At 41.0% G+C, this 20,284-nt stretch overlaps 1 protein-coding gene and 1 non-coding gene across 3 annotated transcripts in view; both read left to right on the top strand.

Moving 5' to 3' along the window:
- LOC134537335 (lysosomal alpha-mannosidase-like) overlaps positions 1-20,284 on the top strand; it is a 107,378-nt gene that overhangs the window by 16,339 nt on the left and 70,755 nt on the right. Inside the window, exons 3-4 of one of the 2 annotated variants that reach the window (XM_063377663.1) lie at positions 2,767-2,848; positions 19,556-19,741. In XM_063377663.1, the coding sequence (XP_063233733.1) occupies positions 2,767-2,848; positions 19,556-19,741 (268 nt within the window). The remainder of the gene's footprint in view (positions 1-2,766; positions 2,849-19,555; positions 19,742-20,284) is intronic. The other variant, XM_063377673.1, reaches the window with a different exon arrangement.
- Trnaa-ugc (transfer RNA alanine (anticodon UGC)) lies at positions 14,343-14,414 on the top strand. The gene has a single exon. It is a non-coding gene; the product is annotated as a tRNA-Ala (tRNA).

The following is a 20,284-nucleotide window of genomic DNA, read 5'->3' as shown; positions in this document are numbered from 1 at the left end:
TTATCAGCAGTATATATATTATGTAAAGTCATACTTTGACCTATTCCTCACTGATGTATTTAACTGATACAATGATACAAGCAAAAGTACTAAGTCGGCAGAAAAGAGACGAATAACGTGGACAAAAACATCTGTGGTTATAAACGTTGATCTAAATATGAATGTCGCTGTTCAACAAGAACACTTCTTAGCTAATCAGAAGAATAAGTCCCTATTGATTCAGCTACTATCACAACAAAATGAAGTTGAAAATTATGAAACTCTAATAACTGCCAGTGATGAAAATCGCACTATAGTATAAATTGCTATCAGGAAATCCACAATGCCACCAACAGTCGCTATTGTTGAAGAAGATATCGACCTTGTGGTTGTTTTTACAGCATTAACACTGCCAAAGGAGAATATATTTTTCATTAAACCAGAAAGGGGAAAAGTTGAAACCAAAATATTTTCTTTCCAGCTTCTACAACTTTGTTCGTTTTCTTCTTCCATTTTTCCCCCCACAGTTTCAGTGGCTGCGATACAATTTCTGCAATATACAGAAAGAGAAAGTCTTGTTCGTCAAACTATTTAAATAGAAACCCTTGTTTAAAAAAAATCTGCCACCTTCTATGACCCGAAAGCTGCTAATGGCATCATAGAAAATGCAGGAGAATGGATATTTCTAGCTCTGTACTACACTGCCTTTTTAAAGTCCACCACAAAGCTGGCACCAGATTTGCCTTCCCTTCCAACTACAAAAGAAGCATCAAAGCAGCATTCATTCAGAGCCAACCTACAGTAGGATGGGAAAAGAAGATCCCTCTGAAATGTGGGCATGTTGACGAGGGGTCTGAGGTAATTTGGAACCTATCACATTATCTAAAGCTCCGGCCCCTGACTATGATTTAAATTGCTACACAACTTCTTGCGAGAGAAAATGTGGATGTCAGAAAGCCGGCATTAAGTGCAGTATAATATGCAACAACCGCCAGGGTGCTCCAGATTTGGACCCAAGGGAATATGAAGCTGACACTGACGAATATGACTAATACATTTGATTTGTAAAAATTAACTCTTATAATGTTTTGTATTAGGCATTGTTTGTTTGGTCTTAGATCATGATGTTTGCAGTTTTTTATTAAAATGAAACAAAATGGAGAAATTCATACTTTTTTAATGTTTAATCCTCTGTAGCTTCATAGTCATTAACTTTACAATAAATAAGTATAAGAACGATTTTGTAGAAAATTTTATGTAATTTAATTTTGTCAAGTTTACTTTTAACTCTAAACTTCATGGTTATCGATATATTAGCCAAAACCTTAAACAATGTACGTACCTTTAAAGGGCTCCCACCTCTTATCTTTTCCCTCACTCCAGGGACTTTCAGTATGTTTATTGGGACATCTCGAGGTTTAAATGTACCAATTTTCAAAATTATGTGAATTTTTTTGACTAATTTGGCTATTTTAACTAGGATAAAATGTGATTTCTGATTAATAACTGAGATGAGATATGCTAAGACAGCTACTGAGTAAAGCAAATAATATGTTTGTTTAGCCAGGATGGTTTGAGTTTTCTGTGATAAGCAGCCCAGATGTAATGACTTGAGGAGGTAATCTGGGGCAATTGTTCCGGTCAAACGTCGGAAGTGCAGTAGAAACTGGGAAGGCCTTCAATCGTCTATTTCCTCGTACTCCAGCAGTTATTTTGTTTTCCGCTCCTGCAAAGTACTCGGTGTTTTGATAAGTTCAAGCTCGTTAAGATCAAGCTATGTTTTCAGTTGGGGAATGGACCAACAAATCGCAAATATCGTATACATATTAACAAATCAAATTAACTACCATGTGTTTAAACTTCATCTTGTCAGAAGTGATGGACGGTACAAAGTGATTCTCCACTTGCGCGAACTACATTTTTGGATCCGGCGGTCAGAATAGTGGAGAGTAGACTGCGCCCCACTCAATGTAAACGGTTCACTGGAGAGGTTCAGCCATGACTGAAGGAATTTCTAGACTGAAGATGGCACACTAATAGACTAGCGGCGATGAAGTGCATGAGCACGATGTTTATTCCATGATTGTGACGCCGAACCCCTGTGCAGCCTCTATTCATGTGACTTAACGAGATCTGGATGCCCGAGGAGGATGCTGTAAGTGTCACAGAACATGTGCGTGGCAAGAGTTGCGATAATGTGGCTCAGGTTGCATGCTGCATGGGTGACCAACAGTGATATATTACGCGACACCATCATCCCAAACGCGTATTTGACTTGCACTATCACATCGTGGTCGCAACTTGAGTCGTGAAGATGCTAATTATTTTGAAAGTCAAGAAGGGCATTTTAATTAAAACACTAAGTATACTCCTTCGATAGCTTTACTCAAGTGAACACTGTAAACAGTTCAAGTAGTATCAGTTGTTTTCTGTGAGCTCAGAACTCGTAAGCAGGATTTCTTGTCTATTGGCATTGTTTAGCGGAAAACCCCTTATCGCGCCAGGCCACAAAGGTACTGCTTGCCCGAACTACAATCCTTACCAGCGGGAGTTGGCACATACATGCAGCTGGCTGTCCAGTCCTCTGCAAGCCTTTCAAAGACGCAAAAGCCCTGGAAAGTCCAGGGATGGCAAAATGCTTCTGCTGCCAACTGCAGCTAATCAATGACTCACACAAAAACAATAGTTACTATTGAAACTTAAACATAAACATTAATTATGTCATGAAAGTTTAGTTTTAAAAATAAATTACTCATGCAGATATAAAAAAACCTTTTTTCCCCACAGAATTCAACGATATTCAAATAGCTGGCGTCCAGTACATCATCGATTCAGTGGTTTTTGAGCTGATGAGGGATCCTTCAAAACGGTGAGTTATTGTTTAATTATTTCAATTTCTTATTATAAAAAATTAACATGAAACAATGAACTTTATTATTATGTAAGTTACACAGGCCAACAAGAAATAAAATTGGGTGCTTAGGATTTTGGAACTAATTATTCGCTATATTTAGAATCCTGAATCTAAATATGAAATTTGCTTTTTTCTATCAGCTCTACTTTTTGAAATAAGTGTGAAAAAATAAGTAAAACCACCTGCTTGACTCAAACCACTTTGTCACAGGGATATCCCAGGCTATAAATCCCCACTTCGTCACAGGGACACCCAAGGATGAGAATCCCATCCTTCATTTCAATGCTTCAACTAAATTTAAGGTCAGTTTGTGAATTTTAGTCGTGCTGGATTGTTAGAAGTTGATAAATTGAGTTCCAGTAGAAGAAGTTGTGTCAATCATCCTGATGTGTTTTGCTACTTATGCAGAGAATACACTTTAAAAGATAACAGAAATACTGTTAGTGACCTTGCAAAGAGAGCTTATCATGGATACTTTGATGTTAAGCTCGGTGATCAGGATAAATCCTGGGCTCCTCATCAGGTTTGTAAAACTTGTACAGAACATTTACGACAGTGGACTAGCAAAAATAGAAAAATTTGAAATTCGGAGTGCCGATGGTTTTGAGAGCACCCAAAAACCACATCGATGGCTGTCATTTCTGTCTAGTAAATATTACTGGCAATCAATCGAGACAACCGTAGCAAGTAGACTTATCTTGATGTAGTCTCTGGAAAATATCCGGTCCTTCACTCAGAGAAAGTACCAATCCCAGCATTTTAGCAGCTTCCAGAACTTTCTGAGGACAAGTGTTGTCCCTATAACCACCCTTATGATACTAATGAAGGTGGCGGTAATTATGAGGGGATGTAACAATTCCTCAACGTTTCAACCAGGAGTTAAATGTCTACATCAGAGATCTTACCTGACAAAAGAAGCTTCTGAATTACTAGCTTACTGGAACAAGGAACCAAAAGCACTTTTTACCGTACAAGAGAAAAGGGTCGGCTACCATTCTTCTCTCACAAAGAAAATCTTGTATTTAGTCACGATATTAGAGAACTCCTGGAAAAAATGACTCTTCCTGAATATTTACCAGACAATTGGCGCTTATTTGTTGATAGCTCAAAATGAAGCATGAAATGTGATCATCTACACAATGGGAACAAACATGGTTCAATACAAATTGCTCACTCAACGACAATGAAAGAAACATATAGCATCAGAGTTTTGGTCTTGGAGAAGATAAGGTATCGTGAACATCAGTGGCAGAGTTATGTGGACTTAAAAATAGTAAACTTTCTCCTCGGACAGCAAAGTGGCTACACCAAATATCATTGTTTATTGTGCCTCTGCGATAGCAGAGACAAAACAAACCACTGGGTTAGAAAATAGTGGCCTAAGAGAGAAGACATGGTCGTTGGAGAAAAAAACGTTATTAACAATCCCTTAGTTTAACGAGAGAAAATCATCTTTCCTCCACTGCATATCTATCTGGGCTTTATGAAGCAGTTTGTAAAGGCTCTTGATATGTACGAATCATGCTTAGCATTTATAGGGGGAGGGAATGCCTCAATTAAGTAAGGAAAAAATGAATGAAGGAATTATTAACGGCCCAGAAACAAGAAAATCCATTAAGGACCAAGCCTTTGTAAATTCCATGAATGAGACTGAGCAAAAATCCTGGACTTCATTTGTTGCAGTTTTATGAAATTTTCTGGGCCAACGAAAAGTAGGCAAGCATGTTGACCTGGTAACCGATATGCTTAAAAATTTCAAATCCCTTGAATGCAACATGAGTATTAAAATGTACGTTTTACACAGTTATCCTAGACCTTTTTCCTAAAAATGTAGGAGAAAATAGTGAGAAGCAAGTTGAAAGATTTCATCAAGAAATTAAAATTATGAAGGGCCACTATCAAGGAAGATGGGATACGCACATGATGGAAGATTATTGCTGGAGTTTAAAAAGTGACTGTTCCAAGATATATTCAAGAATTTCACAAAAAGAAGCTTAGAAATTGTTGAGTGACTAGTTGGTTTCATCGATGACTGAGAACTATATTTATATATAATATCAGTATATAAATAAATTTGTGTAATGTAATGATATTTGTATAATATAATAATGTTTGTGTAAGTTAATAATAAGAATTTCATGTTTAACTTTTAGATTTTATTCATGGATTTGAAGTATCGTGAAGGGGAAGGGGAAATCCGCCTCACTTTACCTCAATGACGTTAACAATTAGAAACAAAAAATAAACAATGACCCTTGTAAAGGGACAGGCAGAGTGCCAGACGTGTTGTGTAACCCCTAAAGAAATAAGCGTAAATATCAGAAATACAAAAATACACAACTTTATTATTCTTTAAATCAAGCCCCATATGAATGTAGAGGGGCAACACATAACAAGAATTACGAAAGAAAGAATTACGTAAACAGGTACTCATGAGCATACAAATAGCCAATATACAAATGTTATGTGCTAATGTTATTTAAATCAAGCAATTGCAGATAGAATGCTGTCTGTTCGGACGTGAGAGGTGCGGCGGAGAAAAACGACAAACGCCCCAACGGAAAATGGGTCGAAAGCAAAAAACAAATTCAAAGAAATGCACAAGGTGAAACACACTGGCGATGCAAACCAGGAAATTACGAAACAAATTCGGTGTCCAGCAAACATTACGTTATGAGGCCACAAGGAGGCAAGAAAAACATGACGCAAAAGGCAAACTACAGAATTATCAAGAAATAAAAATGTAAGACACCGACCAGAGAACATCACCTAGCCATGCGTAACACGGCGCGACGCCGAAGCACCCCTCACGGCGATCGCTCCCGGAACAGAACAGAACGAGCAAAGTAATTACAGCCCTATATATAAAAAATCCAGATGGCGCTAGTGTCGCACTCAGTAGGCCTGGAAGGAGGCGCCTACGTCACGCGGACGTCAGAAGGGATGGCGGGTGGGGGATTTAAGGGGAACGAGGGAAGGGGAGGAGCCGGCGGGCGTCTGAATGCAGAAGCGCACGTTGCAAATTCCCGCCCCCTGGCGAAGCCTTCCGCAGGACGATGAAGCAGATGAAGGCGACGATACGAGGAGCGACGAGTAGAGTATCTTGTATGTGGTTGCTTCGAAGTAGAGTGAAAACTCAGCGACGTCAGTAGGCAGCTGGAGTACAGATGGCTCGCGCGCACCAAGTCCTTTCCGCAGACGGGGGAAGCCCCGAACAGGACTGCAGCGCCTGGAGCACCCCAGCAGCGCGGAACGGCGATAAGTAGGAAGAAGTATCTAAAGCACAATCCATGTTGAAGCCGCCACACGACACAGCGCAAGCGCCCGCCCCCAAAACACCACAAGAGCTGGTGGCAGGCGACTGAGAAGGGGGGGGGGGCGGCGGTATCGGAGAATAAGAGCAGGTAGGTATCACAGCTTCCGATCCAGTCCGAAACTGCAAGTCTCACAGGGCACCACCGCCGGGCGCAGCAGTGTACGGAGGGGAGGCGGCTCGCAGCGGCGCTCGAAGAGGGGCGCCAGCATGCTGCCACATCACAAACACTCCGACGAAGCGCGCCACAGCAGGTGTCACTCCTCGACGAATCTCTGGGCTAGGCAGGGGCTGCGCAAACAGTACACGGAAGTCTCTATCACTACGAGAGGGCCCACCTCGTAGGAGACAACCAGCAGGAGCGGCGGGCACACCGACGAGAAGAGATGGCGCAGTCACTGTCGAGGCTTACGTCCATAACACGTAGGAATCAGGAGCCGCCAGAAGAGCGTGATGCAGGCAGTGAAGAGTGGACGTCTCCTCTCTTCGCTGGGTGATGACTGAAGAAGAGCGGCGAAAACGGCTCGCAAGCAACAGGGTAATGGAGTGGCGGAGAGGAAATTGCAAAGAAAAACATACAACACACTGCGCCACCCACAAATACTAAAAAGATACCTTCCCAATCACACAACTTACTTTCCAGTGCACTGGAAAGATTCACATAATTTAGTAGGGAATAAATATACAAAAAAAAACATAAAATACAATGTAAAAAAAATAGCACCCCACTCAGTCAACAACCTTTTTATAGAGCTGGGCTGCCATACTAGTTGCATACTGTAAACACTTATTCAAAGATTATTAGGACATAAATAATAAATCAGAATATGGATATTGCAGTTAAAATACAAGTCTTAAACTATCCCTAGAAAATAATTCCAAACTTCTATGGGAAAATTTTGACAATGAGGCTAGGCCAGAGCAAACAGCTCCAGATGAATTCATATTTGACAAGCAGGTAAAATCAATAAAAATACAATGGGAGAGAAGACCTGCTAAAAACTTACTAACAAAACAACTTACATGTTAAGACACATAAACTTTAAGCTGGCTTACATGGCACTTTTTATACCTGGATTTTTTCTTACAATCCTGGAGAAGTACAGTATTACTGCCCAAAAAACGCACAATAGTGAACGGGCCCTCATATGGGGGAAGCAACTTAACATTGATCTGTGCCGCTTAAGAAGGGAGAACATATGAACGCACCAGAACAATATCGCCAACCTTAAAACCATGGGGCTGCCTAGTTTTGTTGTACTGCGTCTCGACAATGTGGCGGGCCTTCTGGAGATTACAAGGAACAAGATCAAGAATTTTCTCGAGGTCAGCCTCAGTTAGGGCGGAGCTTAGAGACAGCAGTCCCCAGAGATTCAGGGTGAGTGAGCTCACGGCCCAAAAAAAGAATGGAAGGAGGAAAACCCGTGGCGGAGTGCACTGCAGAGTTAAGACCCATGTTAATTTAGTCCAGATCAGAATCCCAAAGTGTCTGATCTGAACGATAAAAGGAAGTGAGAACCCCCTTGAGCACCTTGTTGACACGCTCTGACTGGTTGCCCTGAGGGAAATATGCCGAACTATAGATGGGTTTAATTGCCCGTTCAAAGCACGTATCCTTGTAGATGTTTGACTGGAAGTATCTGGCATTATCAGACACGAGCATGGCAGGGGCTCCAAAGAGCTTCCACACTTGTTCCCGAAGGGCTTTGACAATGAAACTGCTTTCATGTTTTTTAGAGGTAGAAGTATGACAAATTTAGTGAAAATATCGACCAAGACAAGCAAATTACCCTTATTACCCTTACACGAGTGCGTCAATGGTCCAAAGATATCAAGATGGACAACATGCCAGGGTGCCACTGGTGGGTCTGCACAGTACAGGCCCACCCTAGTGTTTTGGGGTGGCTTCGAAATCTGGCAATCATGACAGGATCTGACAAAGGTACGAACGTCGTTGCGAAGATCCGGCCAGTATAAATGCGCAGAAATACGGCAGAAGGTTTTATCCATACCAAGATGGCCTCCAATCAGGGACGAATGGTAGTATTTAAGTACCAATGGCCTTAATATTAATGGCACAACTGCCTTACGAGCTCGACCCGAGCTGCCCGTAAAATAAATAAGACCCTGTTCCTCCACAAATGGGACCACTTTATTGTCTCGCAAGTCCTTACGGATTTTCTGACAAACGATGTCGTCAAGCTGACACTCATGAACATTAAGGTAGGACTCCGGGAAAACCTTGCACACACATAGGAGTTCATCGGGACTAGGTGACTCGTTCTCTTTCACCAAAAACTCCTCGGGACAAAACATCCACGAAAGCGTGTCGGCCACTACATTGTCGGCTCCTCGAACATGATGGATGACAAAGTTAAAACGAGAAAGACGAAGTATCCAACGTCCCAGCTTGCCCAGTTGTTGAGGATGGTTACAGAGCCAGCTCAAAGCCTGATTATCTGTAAAAAGATCGAATTCCCTACAGTCAAGATAACATTCGAACTTTTCCAAGCCGAACAGGCAGGCAAGAGCCTCCTTCTCGTAAGTACCCAATTTTCGTTCAGACTCCAGTAACGAGCGGCTGGCGAAGGCTATTGGCCGGAGTTTGCCCTCTTCCAGGTGTCCGAGAACAGCTCCTAGAGCAATGGACGAGGCATCAACAAACAGGGCAAAATGCTTGCTGAAATCAGGCAGGACCAGAACAGAAGGAGAGCCCAATTGAGACTTCAAGGTAACGAACGCCTTTTCCTGTTCCGGGCCCCAAACAAAAGGAACGTCCCTTTTACGAAGGGCATTTAAGGGGGCACAAAGGGCAGCAAAATTCTTGATGAAGCGGGAATAATACCCAAGCATGCCCAAAAAACGTTGCACACCCTTGATATTCTTAGGTCTGGGGAAGGCGACAATGGGGGCAACCTTATCCGGGTCCATGAGCAAGGAGCCCTCGGAAATAACATAGCCCAGGAACTTCACGAACTTTTGGCCAAGGGAAATTTTCTTAGGATTGACCGTAGTTTGGCAGCACGAAGGCGAAGGAAGACCTCCCTAAGGTGGTCAAGGTGCTCCTCAAAAGAATTGCTGTATACAATAATGTCGTCGATGTAGTTGAAAACAAAACGAAATTTGAAATCACTTAACACGTGATCAAGCACGCGGCTCAAGGCCTGGCTGCCAAAACTGACGCCACTGTAGGTAATGGCCATCTGTCATCAATAATCTTCTGATTCAATTCCTGGAAATTGTGAACTAAACGCCATTCCGTACTGTCCTTGGGTACCAAGAAGGTTGGGGTACTGAAATCGGATGTAGACGTGGTAATAACATCGGCAGCCAACAATTTTTGAATAATTTCTCTCATGAACTGAAGTTTCGGGGGTGACACCTTTATATATCTGCTGCGAACGGGTACCTCATCCCTCACATAGAATCGATAAGGCAGTACATCACACCTGCCAATCTTGCGGGTTATCACATCCGGAAACTCGCTTACTAAGTCAGCGATAGCCTGATCGGATTCGTGACTCATCAGTTCCTTACAGGACATGACAATGGGCACGCGTCTTTCGTGCCGCAGCTGAATTTTTATAGATGATGCAAAACCAAAAGAAAACTCGTGTCTATGCAAATCCAACACGCAACGCGTGTTACTAAGGAAATCGAGACCCAAAACAAAATTAGACGCAAGTCCAGAAACCACAATAAACTTCCAACTCCAAGAAAATCTGTGAACCTTAAAATGTAAAATCACCGAGCGACGGGCGCGCACGATGTCGCCATTGGCCACGGAAATGATTACATCAGGCTCATCGACAACGAAACGCTTCAAATGACGATGCTGGCTAAGCAAACTGTCAAAACATGCCTCACTGATGCACGAACAAGTGGCTCCTGTATCGACGAGGGCGGGGTAAAAATTACCCAGTACAAGCAAGGGAAGAAAATGCAAAAACGCTTGAGGAAAGGATTTGCGCATAACACGACTACTACGACCCTTCCTGCGTGTCGTCAATGCCGGTTTCCCGGACATTGGACTCGGTAATGGCCCGCCTGACCACAGCGGAAACACCGCCTATCGCCAGCATTAACTCGAGAACTAGTACACTCGGCCGTAACGTGTCCGAAAACACAACAATTAGCACATCGGCCACGGCCGCAAGTATCAATCCTAGCGGGGAGCGCGGCTGCGTTATTCACGGCCAAGTTCAAGGTCGCGGCAAGGGGCGGCTCGCTTACACGAGCAAGCACCCCGCCGCTCGACACACCGCGGGGGCTAGCAAGCGCGACAGGCGGCTCGCTTACACAAGCATGGATACCGCCGGTCGGGCGGCCACGCGGACGGGCCGGCCCGCCGGGAGACTCGTTCACATGAGCGCGCACCACGGCGCGCGTGGCGACATGCGGGAGCAGCTCGTCGAACGAATGACGTAACACGTCACTCACTGGGGCGCGTCCCTCGAAAACAAGCGCGGCGTCGCCGAAACATGCACTTCCGACAGGTGGTCGCGCATAAGTAGCATGCCGACAGTCAGTCATGCCGACATGCCTGGGGGGAAAATATTCTCTACTGAAAGGTGGCGACTTAGAGTCAGCGCCGAGCGTAGACTCGGGAAATTCAGAGCGGTATTTGCTTGCCGCAGCGATTCGGCTTTCTACCTCGCCGCCCCACTCACGTAAGGCATTCAGGGTAGATGGAGGTGTTAACATAGCGCAGTTCTGAAGTACCACCGGCGCAAGATTACCTAGGATCAACTGCACAAATTCCCCTTCAGGAATTCCCAAACTCAAGGCATCGGCATAATCACTAACAGAATTTACAAACTGAGTGACAGATTCATTGGGCTTTTGAAAGCGAAAAACCAGCTCTCGTTTACACACATCGAGAACACGGGGCGGGCAAACCGTGTGAACCAACTGTTTTTTAAACGCCGCGAAATCGTCGCCATGTGAAATAGCCTGCGTAAGAAGTTGCACGTAAGTGCCAGTGCACTTACTCAGTATGGCTTTCATGAAAGCCTCAGCAGGAACCAAATTCAATTTAAACAATCGCTCCGCGGCGATCACAAAATCCAAAGCGGCACGCGGCTAGCTTCCACCCAACACAGGGAGCGGCTTTAAGGCTACAAAGAAGAGCTTCTGATTAAAGGAAGCGCCCGTGGGTGGACTCACGTCAGGAGGGGACTGCCGTGTCCGGGGCTCAGGAATGGCTGCACACGAGTCACGCACGAACTGAGCGAGGCGCGCGCGAAGCACCGCCACGGTGTCCGTCGCCGAAGCCTCTAATTGATTTTCTTCGCAATGTTGGATGAGTTCCTCCTTGTGCAGCTTATATAACCAGGCAACCCCCGGCGAAGACATGGCTCTGAAACAGTAAACACAACAGCAAAACACTCTGCTAGCAGAGTTGCGCAGAATTTGAAGTATCGTGAAGGGGAAGGGGAAATCCGCCTCACTTTACCTCAATGACGTTAACAATTAGAAACAAAAAATAAACAATGACCCTTGTAAAGGGACAGGCAGAGTGCCAGACGTGTTGTGTAACCCCTAAAGAAATAAGCGTAAATATCAGAAATACAAAAATACACAACTTTATTATTCTTTAAATCAAGCCCCATATGAATGTAGAGGGGCAACACATAACAAGAATTACGAAAGAAAGAATTACGTAAACAGGTACTCATGAGCATACAAATAGCCAATATACAAATGTTATGTGCTAATGTTATTTAAATCAAGCAATTGCAGATAGAATGCTGTCTGTTCGGACGTGAGAGGTGCGGCGGAGAAAAACGACAAACGCCCCAACGGAAAATGGGTCGAAAGCAAAAAACAAATTCAAAGAAATGCACAAGGTGAAACACACTGGCGATGCAAACCAGGAAATTACGAAACAAATTCGGTGTCCAGCAAACATTACGTTATGAGGCCACAAGGAGGCAAGAAAAACATGACGCAAAAGGCAAACTACAGAATTATCAAGAAATAAAAATGTAAGACACCGACCAGAGAACATCACCTAGCCATGCGTAACACGGCGCGACGCCGAAGCACCCCTCACGGCGATCGCTCCCGGAACAGAACAGAACGAGCAAAATAATTACAGCCCTATATATAAAAAATCCAGATGGCGCTAGTGTCGCACTCAGTAGGCCTGGAAGGAGGCGCCTACGTCACGCGAACGTCAGAAGGGATGGCGGGTGGTGGTTTTAAGGGGAACGAGGGAAGGGGAGGAGCCGGCGGGCGTCTGAATGCAGAAGCGCACGTTGCAGATTTAACCTAAAATGATGTTACGATTTTAATATAATAATGTGGGGAGAACTGAGTTCGTAAGGGATAGCCCAATTACTTTTATTACACAATTTTACTAATCTATACTAATATTATAAAGCTGAAGAGATTGTTTGTTTGTTTGAACGCGCTAATCTCAGGAACCACTGGTCCGATTTGAAAAATTATTTCAGTGTTGGATAATAAATTTATCGAGGAAGGCTATAGGCTATATTATATTATAAATAACATTAGGGATCCTTACCAAAAGTCTAATAAGGTAACCCAAGGTGTAAAAAAATGACCCGAAAAATCCTTACACGGCGTGCGCTGTGAAACCTATTGATTATAGAACAAAACAATGTACTGCCACTTTGCAGAACATATAATTGTCTTCAAAAATATCACGTAACCATATGTCTTACTATTGTAGTTATCTCACAATTAGTGTTTTCTTTTATTTTTTTAATTAATTAAAATGCTGTCGCTTCAAAAACTCTTTATTGTGTAACTTGGTATTAATCCTTATCAAAATAAATTACTGCATATTCAAGACGAATTCAATACCTTTCTAAAACTTTTTGAATTATTCAATTCGGACGTTTAATTCAAAATATATCGCGATATTTAAAATGTAAGTATTAGTGTTGTAGCCAAATAAGTATTAAGTATTGCACGCGCATGTATGATGTGATGGACAGTCATGAGGGGCGAGGGGGCGGTAGCCTCTGCGATATATATATATATATATATATATAATATGATAGTATTATATATATATATAAATTTTATTAGTTTTAATTATCTGACAGGCAAAATTGTTCACATGGTGTCGTGGAATTGGCTGGAGTAAGAGTGTAAAACCCTGCTTTAGATCTCAATTTTGGTTTTTAGTTTGGTTGATTGAAAAATTTGTGGTGTTGACTCATTGGTAGGGACAAAATTATATGGTGAATTGCGATATAACCGAAATAACACCAAAAAGCAAGTTAATACACCAAGTGGACCTTTCGACCGATCGCCACGGGTAAACAGAAAATCATATGTCTTAGACATACGAACAGTAAAGTGCGTGTCATTTTGCCTATGCCCACCACACTGTCATATGGCGCTACCCATTTGGCTTTAACTCGCGGACAATATATCACCCTATGTTAAGCCCGGGCGACGCCGGGGATTGCAGCTAGTTAAACATAATAAAATATATTGGTTAGCAATAATAAACATGCGAATACTAACAACCACGATTGTACCACCCCTAAGGAAGTGAAAAGTGTAAGTTTAGTTTTAAAACGAAAAATGAACGGTTTCAATTTTATTAGAACTAGAAGTTAGAAACTGAGAAAGAACAACTTGCATGTAGAGTTACGTTTTGTATTTTTTTTGACGTGATAACGTCTTATAAATCGATGAACGCCGTCTGCACGCACGAAAAATTGTCACGTTCCGCCTGAGCCGAGCGTGCAAAAACTGGCCAACCACCGTGCGAGAAAATCTTCTTTAATATCAAACAGGTTAAGGTGGGATTTTAAACACATTGTTCATGATTATATTTAAATTAAATTTTGCAAAAAACTTTAAATAATATTTGAAAATTAAAAAGTATGCGATTTTTCATGAATGTTTTCTTATGACGTTATCGCGTAAAATTATCGTCCGTAAACCGACTTTACAGACATATATATTTTTTAATTTATCGAAATTCGTATTTAAAGGGGGGTAAAAATAATTCTAAAATGACGTAAGTTAGATGTAAATTATTCGGAAAGGATAATAAAAATAATAATCCATACATTGGTGTTTTAACACAGCGATATTCCGGCCCTAAGGGGTGTGGAAGTGTACCTAAGTTTGGTTTTATCAATACCACATGGGGATGTAGCTCAGTGGTAGAGCGTTCGCTTTGCATGTGAAAGGCCCCGGGTTCGATCCCCGGCATTTCCAAAGATATTTTTATTATTCTTCGGGTTTAATTCCTATGTTACTAATGAATGGAATCTTACAAATTCAGATACTGCAGTCAAGTATACATGATGCACGGTTATATGTTGCAGTGAGATACTACGTTTTTTAATGTAGAAAATTTTGGGAAATAAAGAATTGCCGAGCAATTTCATCGCATGGTGTAAATATGGGGGGAGGGGGGGGGGAGTTATTAAAAATAACGGCTGGGTTACGGGAAAAAAAAATTATTACTAACAGAAAGAGGTTTCTATCAACACAAAGAAAAAAAATTGTACTTGCCAAAAAAAAAAAACTATTTAACTGTCTTAAACTTTCCACTTTCAGACAGCATATGAATAAGAAACAGTTCTCTTCACCTTGCAGTACGGACGCAGAAAGTGAAATTAAAAAATATATATATATATATAGAATTTTTGTATTCCAGGTGGTAGAACAGCTCACCTTCCATTACCCAAAAAAACCTACTGCTATCACAGAGATCTTGCAATTTTTTTTTTTTACAAATCTGTACCGGGTGTTTTATGCCTAAAAAAAATTTTATACTGTAAACATTGGTTTTAACCATTTTCACTCTTATAAAAAAATGCAGTTAAAGACTAAACACGAACACAGAACTACCTATCCGTACTCAGCGTATTGTTAAGGGGACCCGCCTCGTCAGGGGTGTATGTGTGTTAGTGAGGCGGAATGATAAGCGCAACGCTCGATGATGCTTCCAGCGCGGTATCGCCTCTAAGCGCAAGTCTCTGAACTGGCGCGCAGTCTTCCCGTCGTCACAGGATAACTGTGAAATTTGAGCGGTGAGCGTAACATTATATAGCCGAGAAATGAAGGTAAAGGTGTAATGCAAGTTCCTTAAGTGCTTTTAATAATCTGTACTGGTTGTTTTACGCCTAAAAATTACTCTGAAAACATGCGTTTTAGCCATTTTAACTGTTCTAGAAATACAGTTTAAAAAAATGATCCAAAATTAAAAGTACTTTTCGGGCCACAGCGAACCCTCAAATGGTTTTCGTGAACAGACCCCAACTCGGATGTCTTGAGCGGTTTACAAATCGCGTTGTTTTTCCTGAAGTTCTGCACGCCGTATGCATGTCCCGTATGCATGCAAGACCAATGACGGGTTAACGTGTCCGGTCTATTGGTCGGATCCTCACGCGTCCAAGAGTGCAAACAAACATCGCATGAGTAGAGCTGTAGCAAATTCTATTTTTTTTTCAATTCACTTTCTGCATCCGTACTGCAAGGTGAAGAGAACTGTTTCTGTATTCATATGAAGTCTGAAAGTGGAAAGTTTAAGACAGTTAAATAGTTTTTTTTGACAAGTACAATTTTTTCTTTGTGTTGATAGAAAACGCTTTCTGTTAGTTATCATCCCCCCCCCCCCCCGTAACCCAGCCGTTATTTTTAATTAACACCCCCCCCCCCCCCATATTTACACCATGCGATAAAATTGCTCGGCAATTCTTTATTTCCCAAAATTTTCTATACAAAAAACGTTGTATCCCACTGCAACATATAACCGTGCATCATCTATACTTTACTGCAGTATCTGAATGTGTAATATTCCATTCATTAGTAGCAAACCGTTATGTATTCGGTACAGAGTAACGGGTGCGCCATCTAGTTACTAATATATATCACTAATAAATAATCTTACTTAAAAATGCCTAATCACCACTTACTCGTACTTAAAAATGTTTATTCTCAAGTCACTCAGTGTATGTCAAGTTCCGCAGTCCGCACCCCTCATAGGCCCGCACTCTTCGCGGAACTCTGTCGCCAAAAACCTGTCACCGAACTCACCGCGGAACTCCGTCGTGGGACTCTGCCGCCGAACTCTCGCCGCACTCGCGGCACTCTCGCCACTCACCGTTGCTCCCAAAACTCCCGCGGAGGCCGGCGTCCTTGCTTAAGTTTGTCTCTGGTGCCCTTATAGAACTGACGAGTGCAGTTGGGGCCAGTCGCGTCATCCCGCGCCGACGACCGAAGCGTCGAGAATAGCGTCGCGTCTCACGCCACGGACCAAGGAATTCCCAAGGCCGCTCAGCTATAGATAACGGCGCCCAGGCAGGACAATGCGTGGTAGCGAAGGGGGGTAGCATGGCATGCCTTACGGTACGTCAGTGGCGCCCACGTGATTATGTGCATGGCACCAGTTGCCTGGCATGGCCACCAGCCAACTCCAAACCTGACGTCGCGGTCTGCGGTCTCTCTCGTTCGTAACAATAACATAAAACTTACATTTCACTAAAATTTTATACCTTAGAAATTTGATCTCTTAGGCTAAAACTAATGCAATATTTAAATTCAGGTCACCAAATTTGATATTAAATTAGCTCCAAATACCCCAGCACCAAATCTATTCATGGCCTGTGAAATAAATTATATGTTGTGTGTCTTTTAGCATACAAATATTAGGTAATAATTATCATGTTATCTGACATTTGTACCTCATTATATTGGAATATTTTTTTTATATTTATAATTTATAGATGTATACAATGTAATTGTTTGCAAATTTTCTGCAGAGTGACTACATACCTCCATAGAGTTACGAACTCTAATTTAACCAAAAGATTTTCCCTCCAAAACATAAGGCATAATCAAGTGTACAAAGTTTCATAGAATCCAAAAATAAATAACTACATCTTCCAAATAAAAGTTGTCTAGTTATTTTTCGATAACATATCATTAACCTTGGGATTAATTCATATAAATAGATAAAAAATATATCAATTATAATTTCTTACTATATTTATGTACAAAACTAAAAATTAAAAACAAGTTTGGCACAAAGTTGTCACAATGACACAAAAAATAACAAGAAAAAATGTACCAATTAAAAAATGGAAAAGAAACCAAAAGATTTATATAAAACTATATTCGTATCCATCTGAGTACATGATCATCGTATTACTTTGCTATCATTAGTAACATACTTAACTCCTTGGTACTGCTAAATTGTAATCTTCAGTACACATTCACTTCTCAAACTGTACACCTCACTTCTCTTTTACTTAAAAAAAATAACATCCAAAAAAGTGCATCGCCCGTGAAAGTCGCCATCTTCCACTGCTCTCCCTGATAACGCCCTTCCTACAAGAGCACGCTTGTGAACTGATATGCCGCCACCAAGTGCTGTGCCCTGGCATCGGCAACCGGGACAAGTAGTTTTACAACTGATAGCGGGGCCTACTGCCTATAATATTTGAAACCGCCTAAGGATGATCAATGTCAACAAAAAGAAAAATATACTAGTTTGCCGATAGTGAATACAAACTATCGATTTCTCATTGATTAATCGATATATTTCTTGCATTATAAATGTGAATACATTAATGTAATTATTGTACATACAATGCTTCATAGTAATATTTTAATTTTTCAGCAAGAATAAAAAAAATACATTTATTTCAGGTAGCAGACTATCCATTCAATTAAAATATTTATATATTTATATATTGTAACTGTCATCAATGACTATTAGCAAATTGTCTGTTTCAGTAAAAAGTTAAAAAAATAAATAAAATTAACTAAACAAAATAAATCAACCAATCGTACACTACATTAAGTAGACTTTATCTTCATATGGGGAAAACTGTAACAAAGAGGAAATACTTGCTTAGGCTTGCAAGAAGTTTATTCGTACAGTAGCTTGATAAAAAAAAATTTATTACTACGATCGAAAAGAATAGGCATGTCATTCTGTTCGGGACGTCTGGTGAGAGATGAATTAAAGGAGATTTTTAAAATTAACAACACTAATTTATAAAATTTACATTTAATTTTAAACTTCTAATGAGTCAAATCAGTCTCAAGGAACAGGTAGTCTCTACAGGATGTGATTAAAATTACAATTAAAATTCACAACTATCTTTCAGTAATGACTCACATAATTAACTACTGAATAATCATACAACAGAGAGAAAGAAATTCACCAAATCTTTCCTAATTTTTACCAATGCGTTAGCTTAAGAAATCTAAAACCATAAGTTATAATAACAGCTATGAAAATATAGTTTAAAGAAGAAAATTGTTCTTGATCCATCACTTTAAAACTAACATAGGGGCCTCTCCTGCTCTCAAAAACCCGAACGAACTTTACATTTTCAAACTTGGACTCTACCAACTCACTACCAAGTCGGGCAGCATCCCGACTAGTGAGCCTACCCTGACTACATTCCGATCTAAGATACTCGTTACCACTGACGCGAGGCATAGCCTCCGCCAAAGTGATCCTCGATCTCACACATACTCCCGCTTAAATCCCCTCGAACCGCAGCGCCTACCAGTATAATCCATGTTAGTTGAACCCAAATTTCTAAAACAATTAACTAGGACAGCTGAGTAAGCTACCCTCTCCACCCAGGTTTTCAGCCATACAGCACGGCCTGTTGCGACAGCGCGCAAGGCATACTGATGAATGAACAAACTACAAAATAATTAGTCTATTCTGCATGCCACCTGCGCGGCAAGTGAACAGAGAAGCTAGCCCAGATTCCCATCAGTAAAGTCCTAAAATTTGATTTAAAGAACCGTGGGAAATTTCGACCCGCAACAATATACACAATGTTTATTGTACATTTACCTACATACAGTTCAACCAAGAGCCTTTTTACATCAATTACATGTTTTTGTACGCCTGTATCAAACATTGTCAATAAAAAAAGCTTTTAATATTATAAAGAATTAAGAATATTAATAATAAATATAATTGAATATAAATCCTTAACCCATATCTAATCTACTTAACACTCCTTAAATACACCCTTAAAAATTTTCTGTTTGTTTTTAAGTTTTTAGTAAGATTTTCTAAAAATATCCAGGTGTTTAAGTGAAAAATTGCGCTGGTGTACTAATACAAGTATGGTTTTAGGCCTCGTTAAAAGCCCATAAATGGGTAAAAAATTTATATAATATAATAATCATTTTCCAACATAGGGTGATTAACTCTTAACTGCATTATTATTTTAAGTATAATTTAATATAAATTTAAAAATATTAATAACAGCAGCAAGGAATGTTAATAAACTAGGTTCATATTATTCCACATAATCATTTATTTATATTGCATGAAATTTTCTGCTCCTACAATTTTTTTTTTACCTTTTTTTTAGTTTCATCCAAGTGGAAACAGCATATTTCTGGAAGTGGTGGCAGGAGCAGGACGATGCCATGAAGGACATTTACAGGAGCCTCATCAACAGTGGACAGATAGAGATGATAGGAGGCGGCTGGAGCATGAACGACGAGGCCACGACTCACTATCAGTCGACCATAGACAACTTCTCTTGGGGGCTTAGGTAGGTTTACTAGAGATGATAGGAAGTAGCTGGAGCATGAACGACAAGGTTTCCATTCCCTACCAGAGAACCGTAGACAAATTCTCATGGGGACCAGGTGATTCCGCAAGAGATAATATGAAGTAGCTAGCGTATGAATGACAAAGCTGCCACTCACTATGAGTCGAACTTAGAAAACTTCTTCTGTGGTCTCAGGTAAGTCTGTGAGAGATGAAAGGAGATGTCAGGAGGATGTACAATGATGCCGCCACTCATTATCAATTGACCATAGACAACTTCTCCTAGAACATCAGGTGTGTCTGCAAGAGATGATAGGTTTGTGACTAGAGAATGAACGACGAGCAAACATTTACTTTTATAAATATGTATATATTAGGGAATTGTGCTAATCCAGAACTCATAGGCGCGCCTTTCCCGCCCTGGGGCCTCCATTGGCATGGGAAATTGATTTTTTCGTTTCATCCAATAGGATGGTTTTTTGCTATGGCATGATACAGGGGTAATTCATCTAAGAATCGGTACCACTTCTGAAATATCCCCAGA

This window comes from Bacillus rossius, chromosome 1 (assembly GCF_032445375.1).
Source record: "Bacillus rossius redtenbacheri isolate Brsri chromosome 1, Brsri_v3, whole genome shotgun sequence".
Lineage (NCBI taxonomy): Eukaryota > Metazoa > Arthropoda > Insecta > Phasmatodea > Bacillidae > Bacillus > Bacillus rossius.
This window is presented reverse-complemented; position numbering and strand designations above follow the sequence as displayed.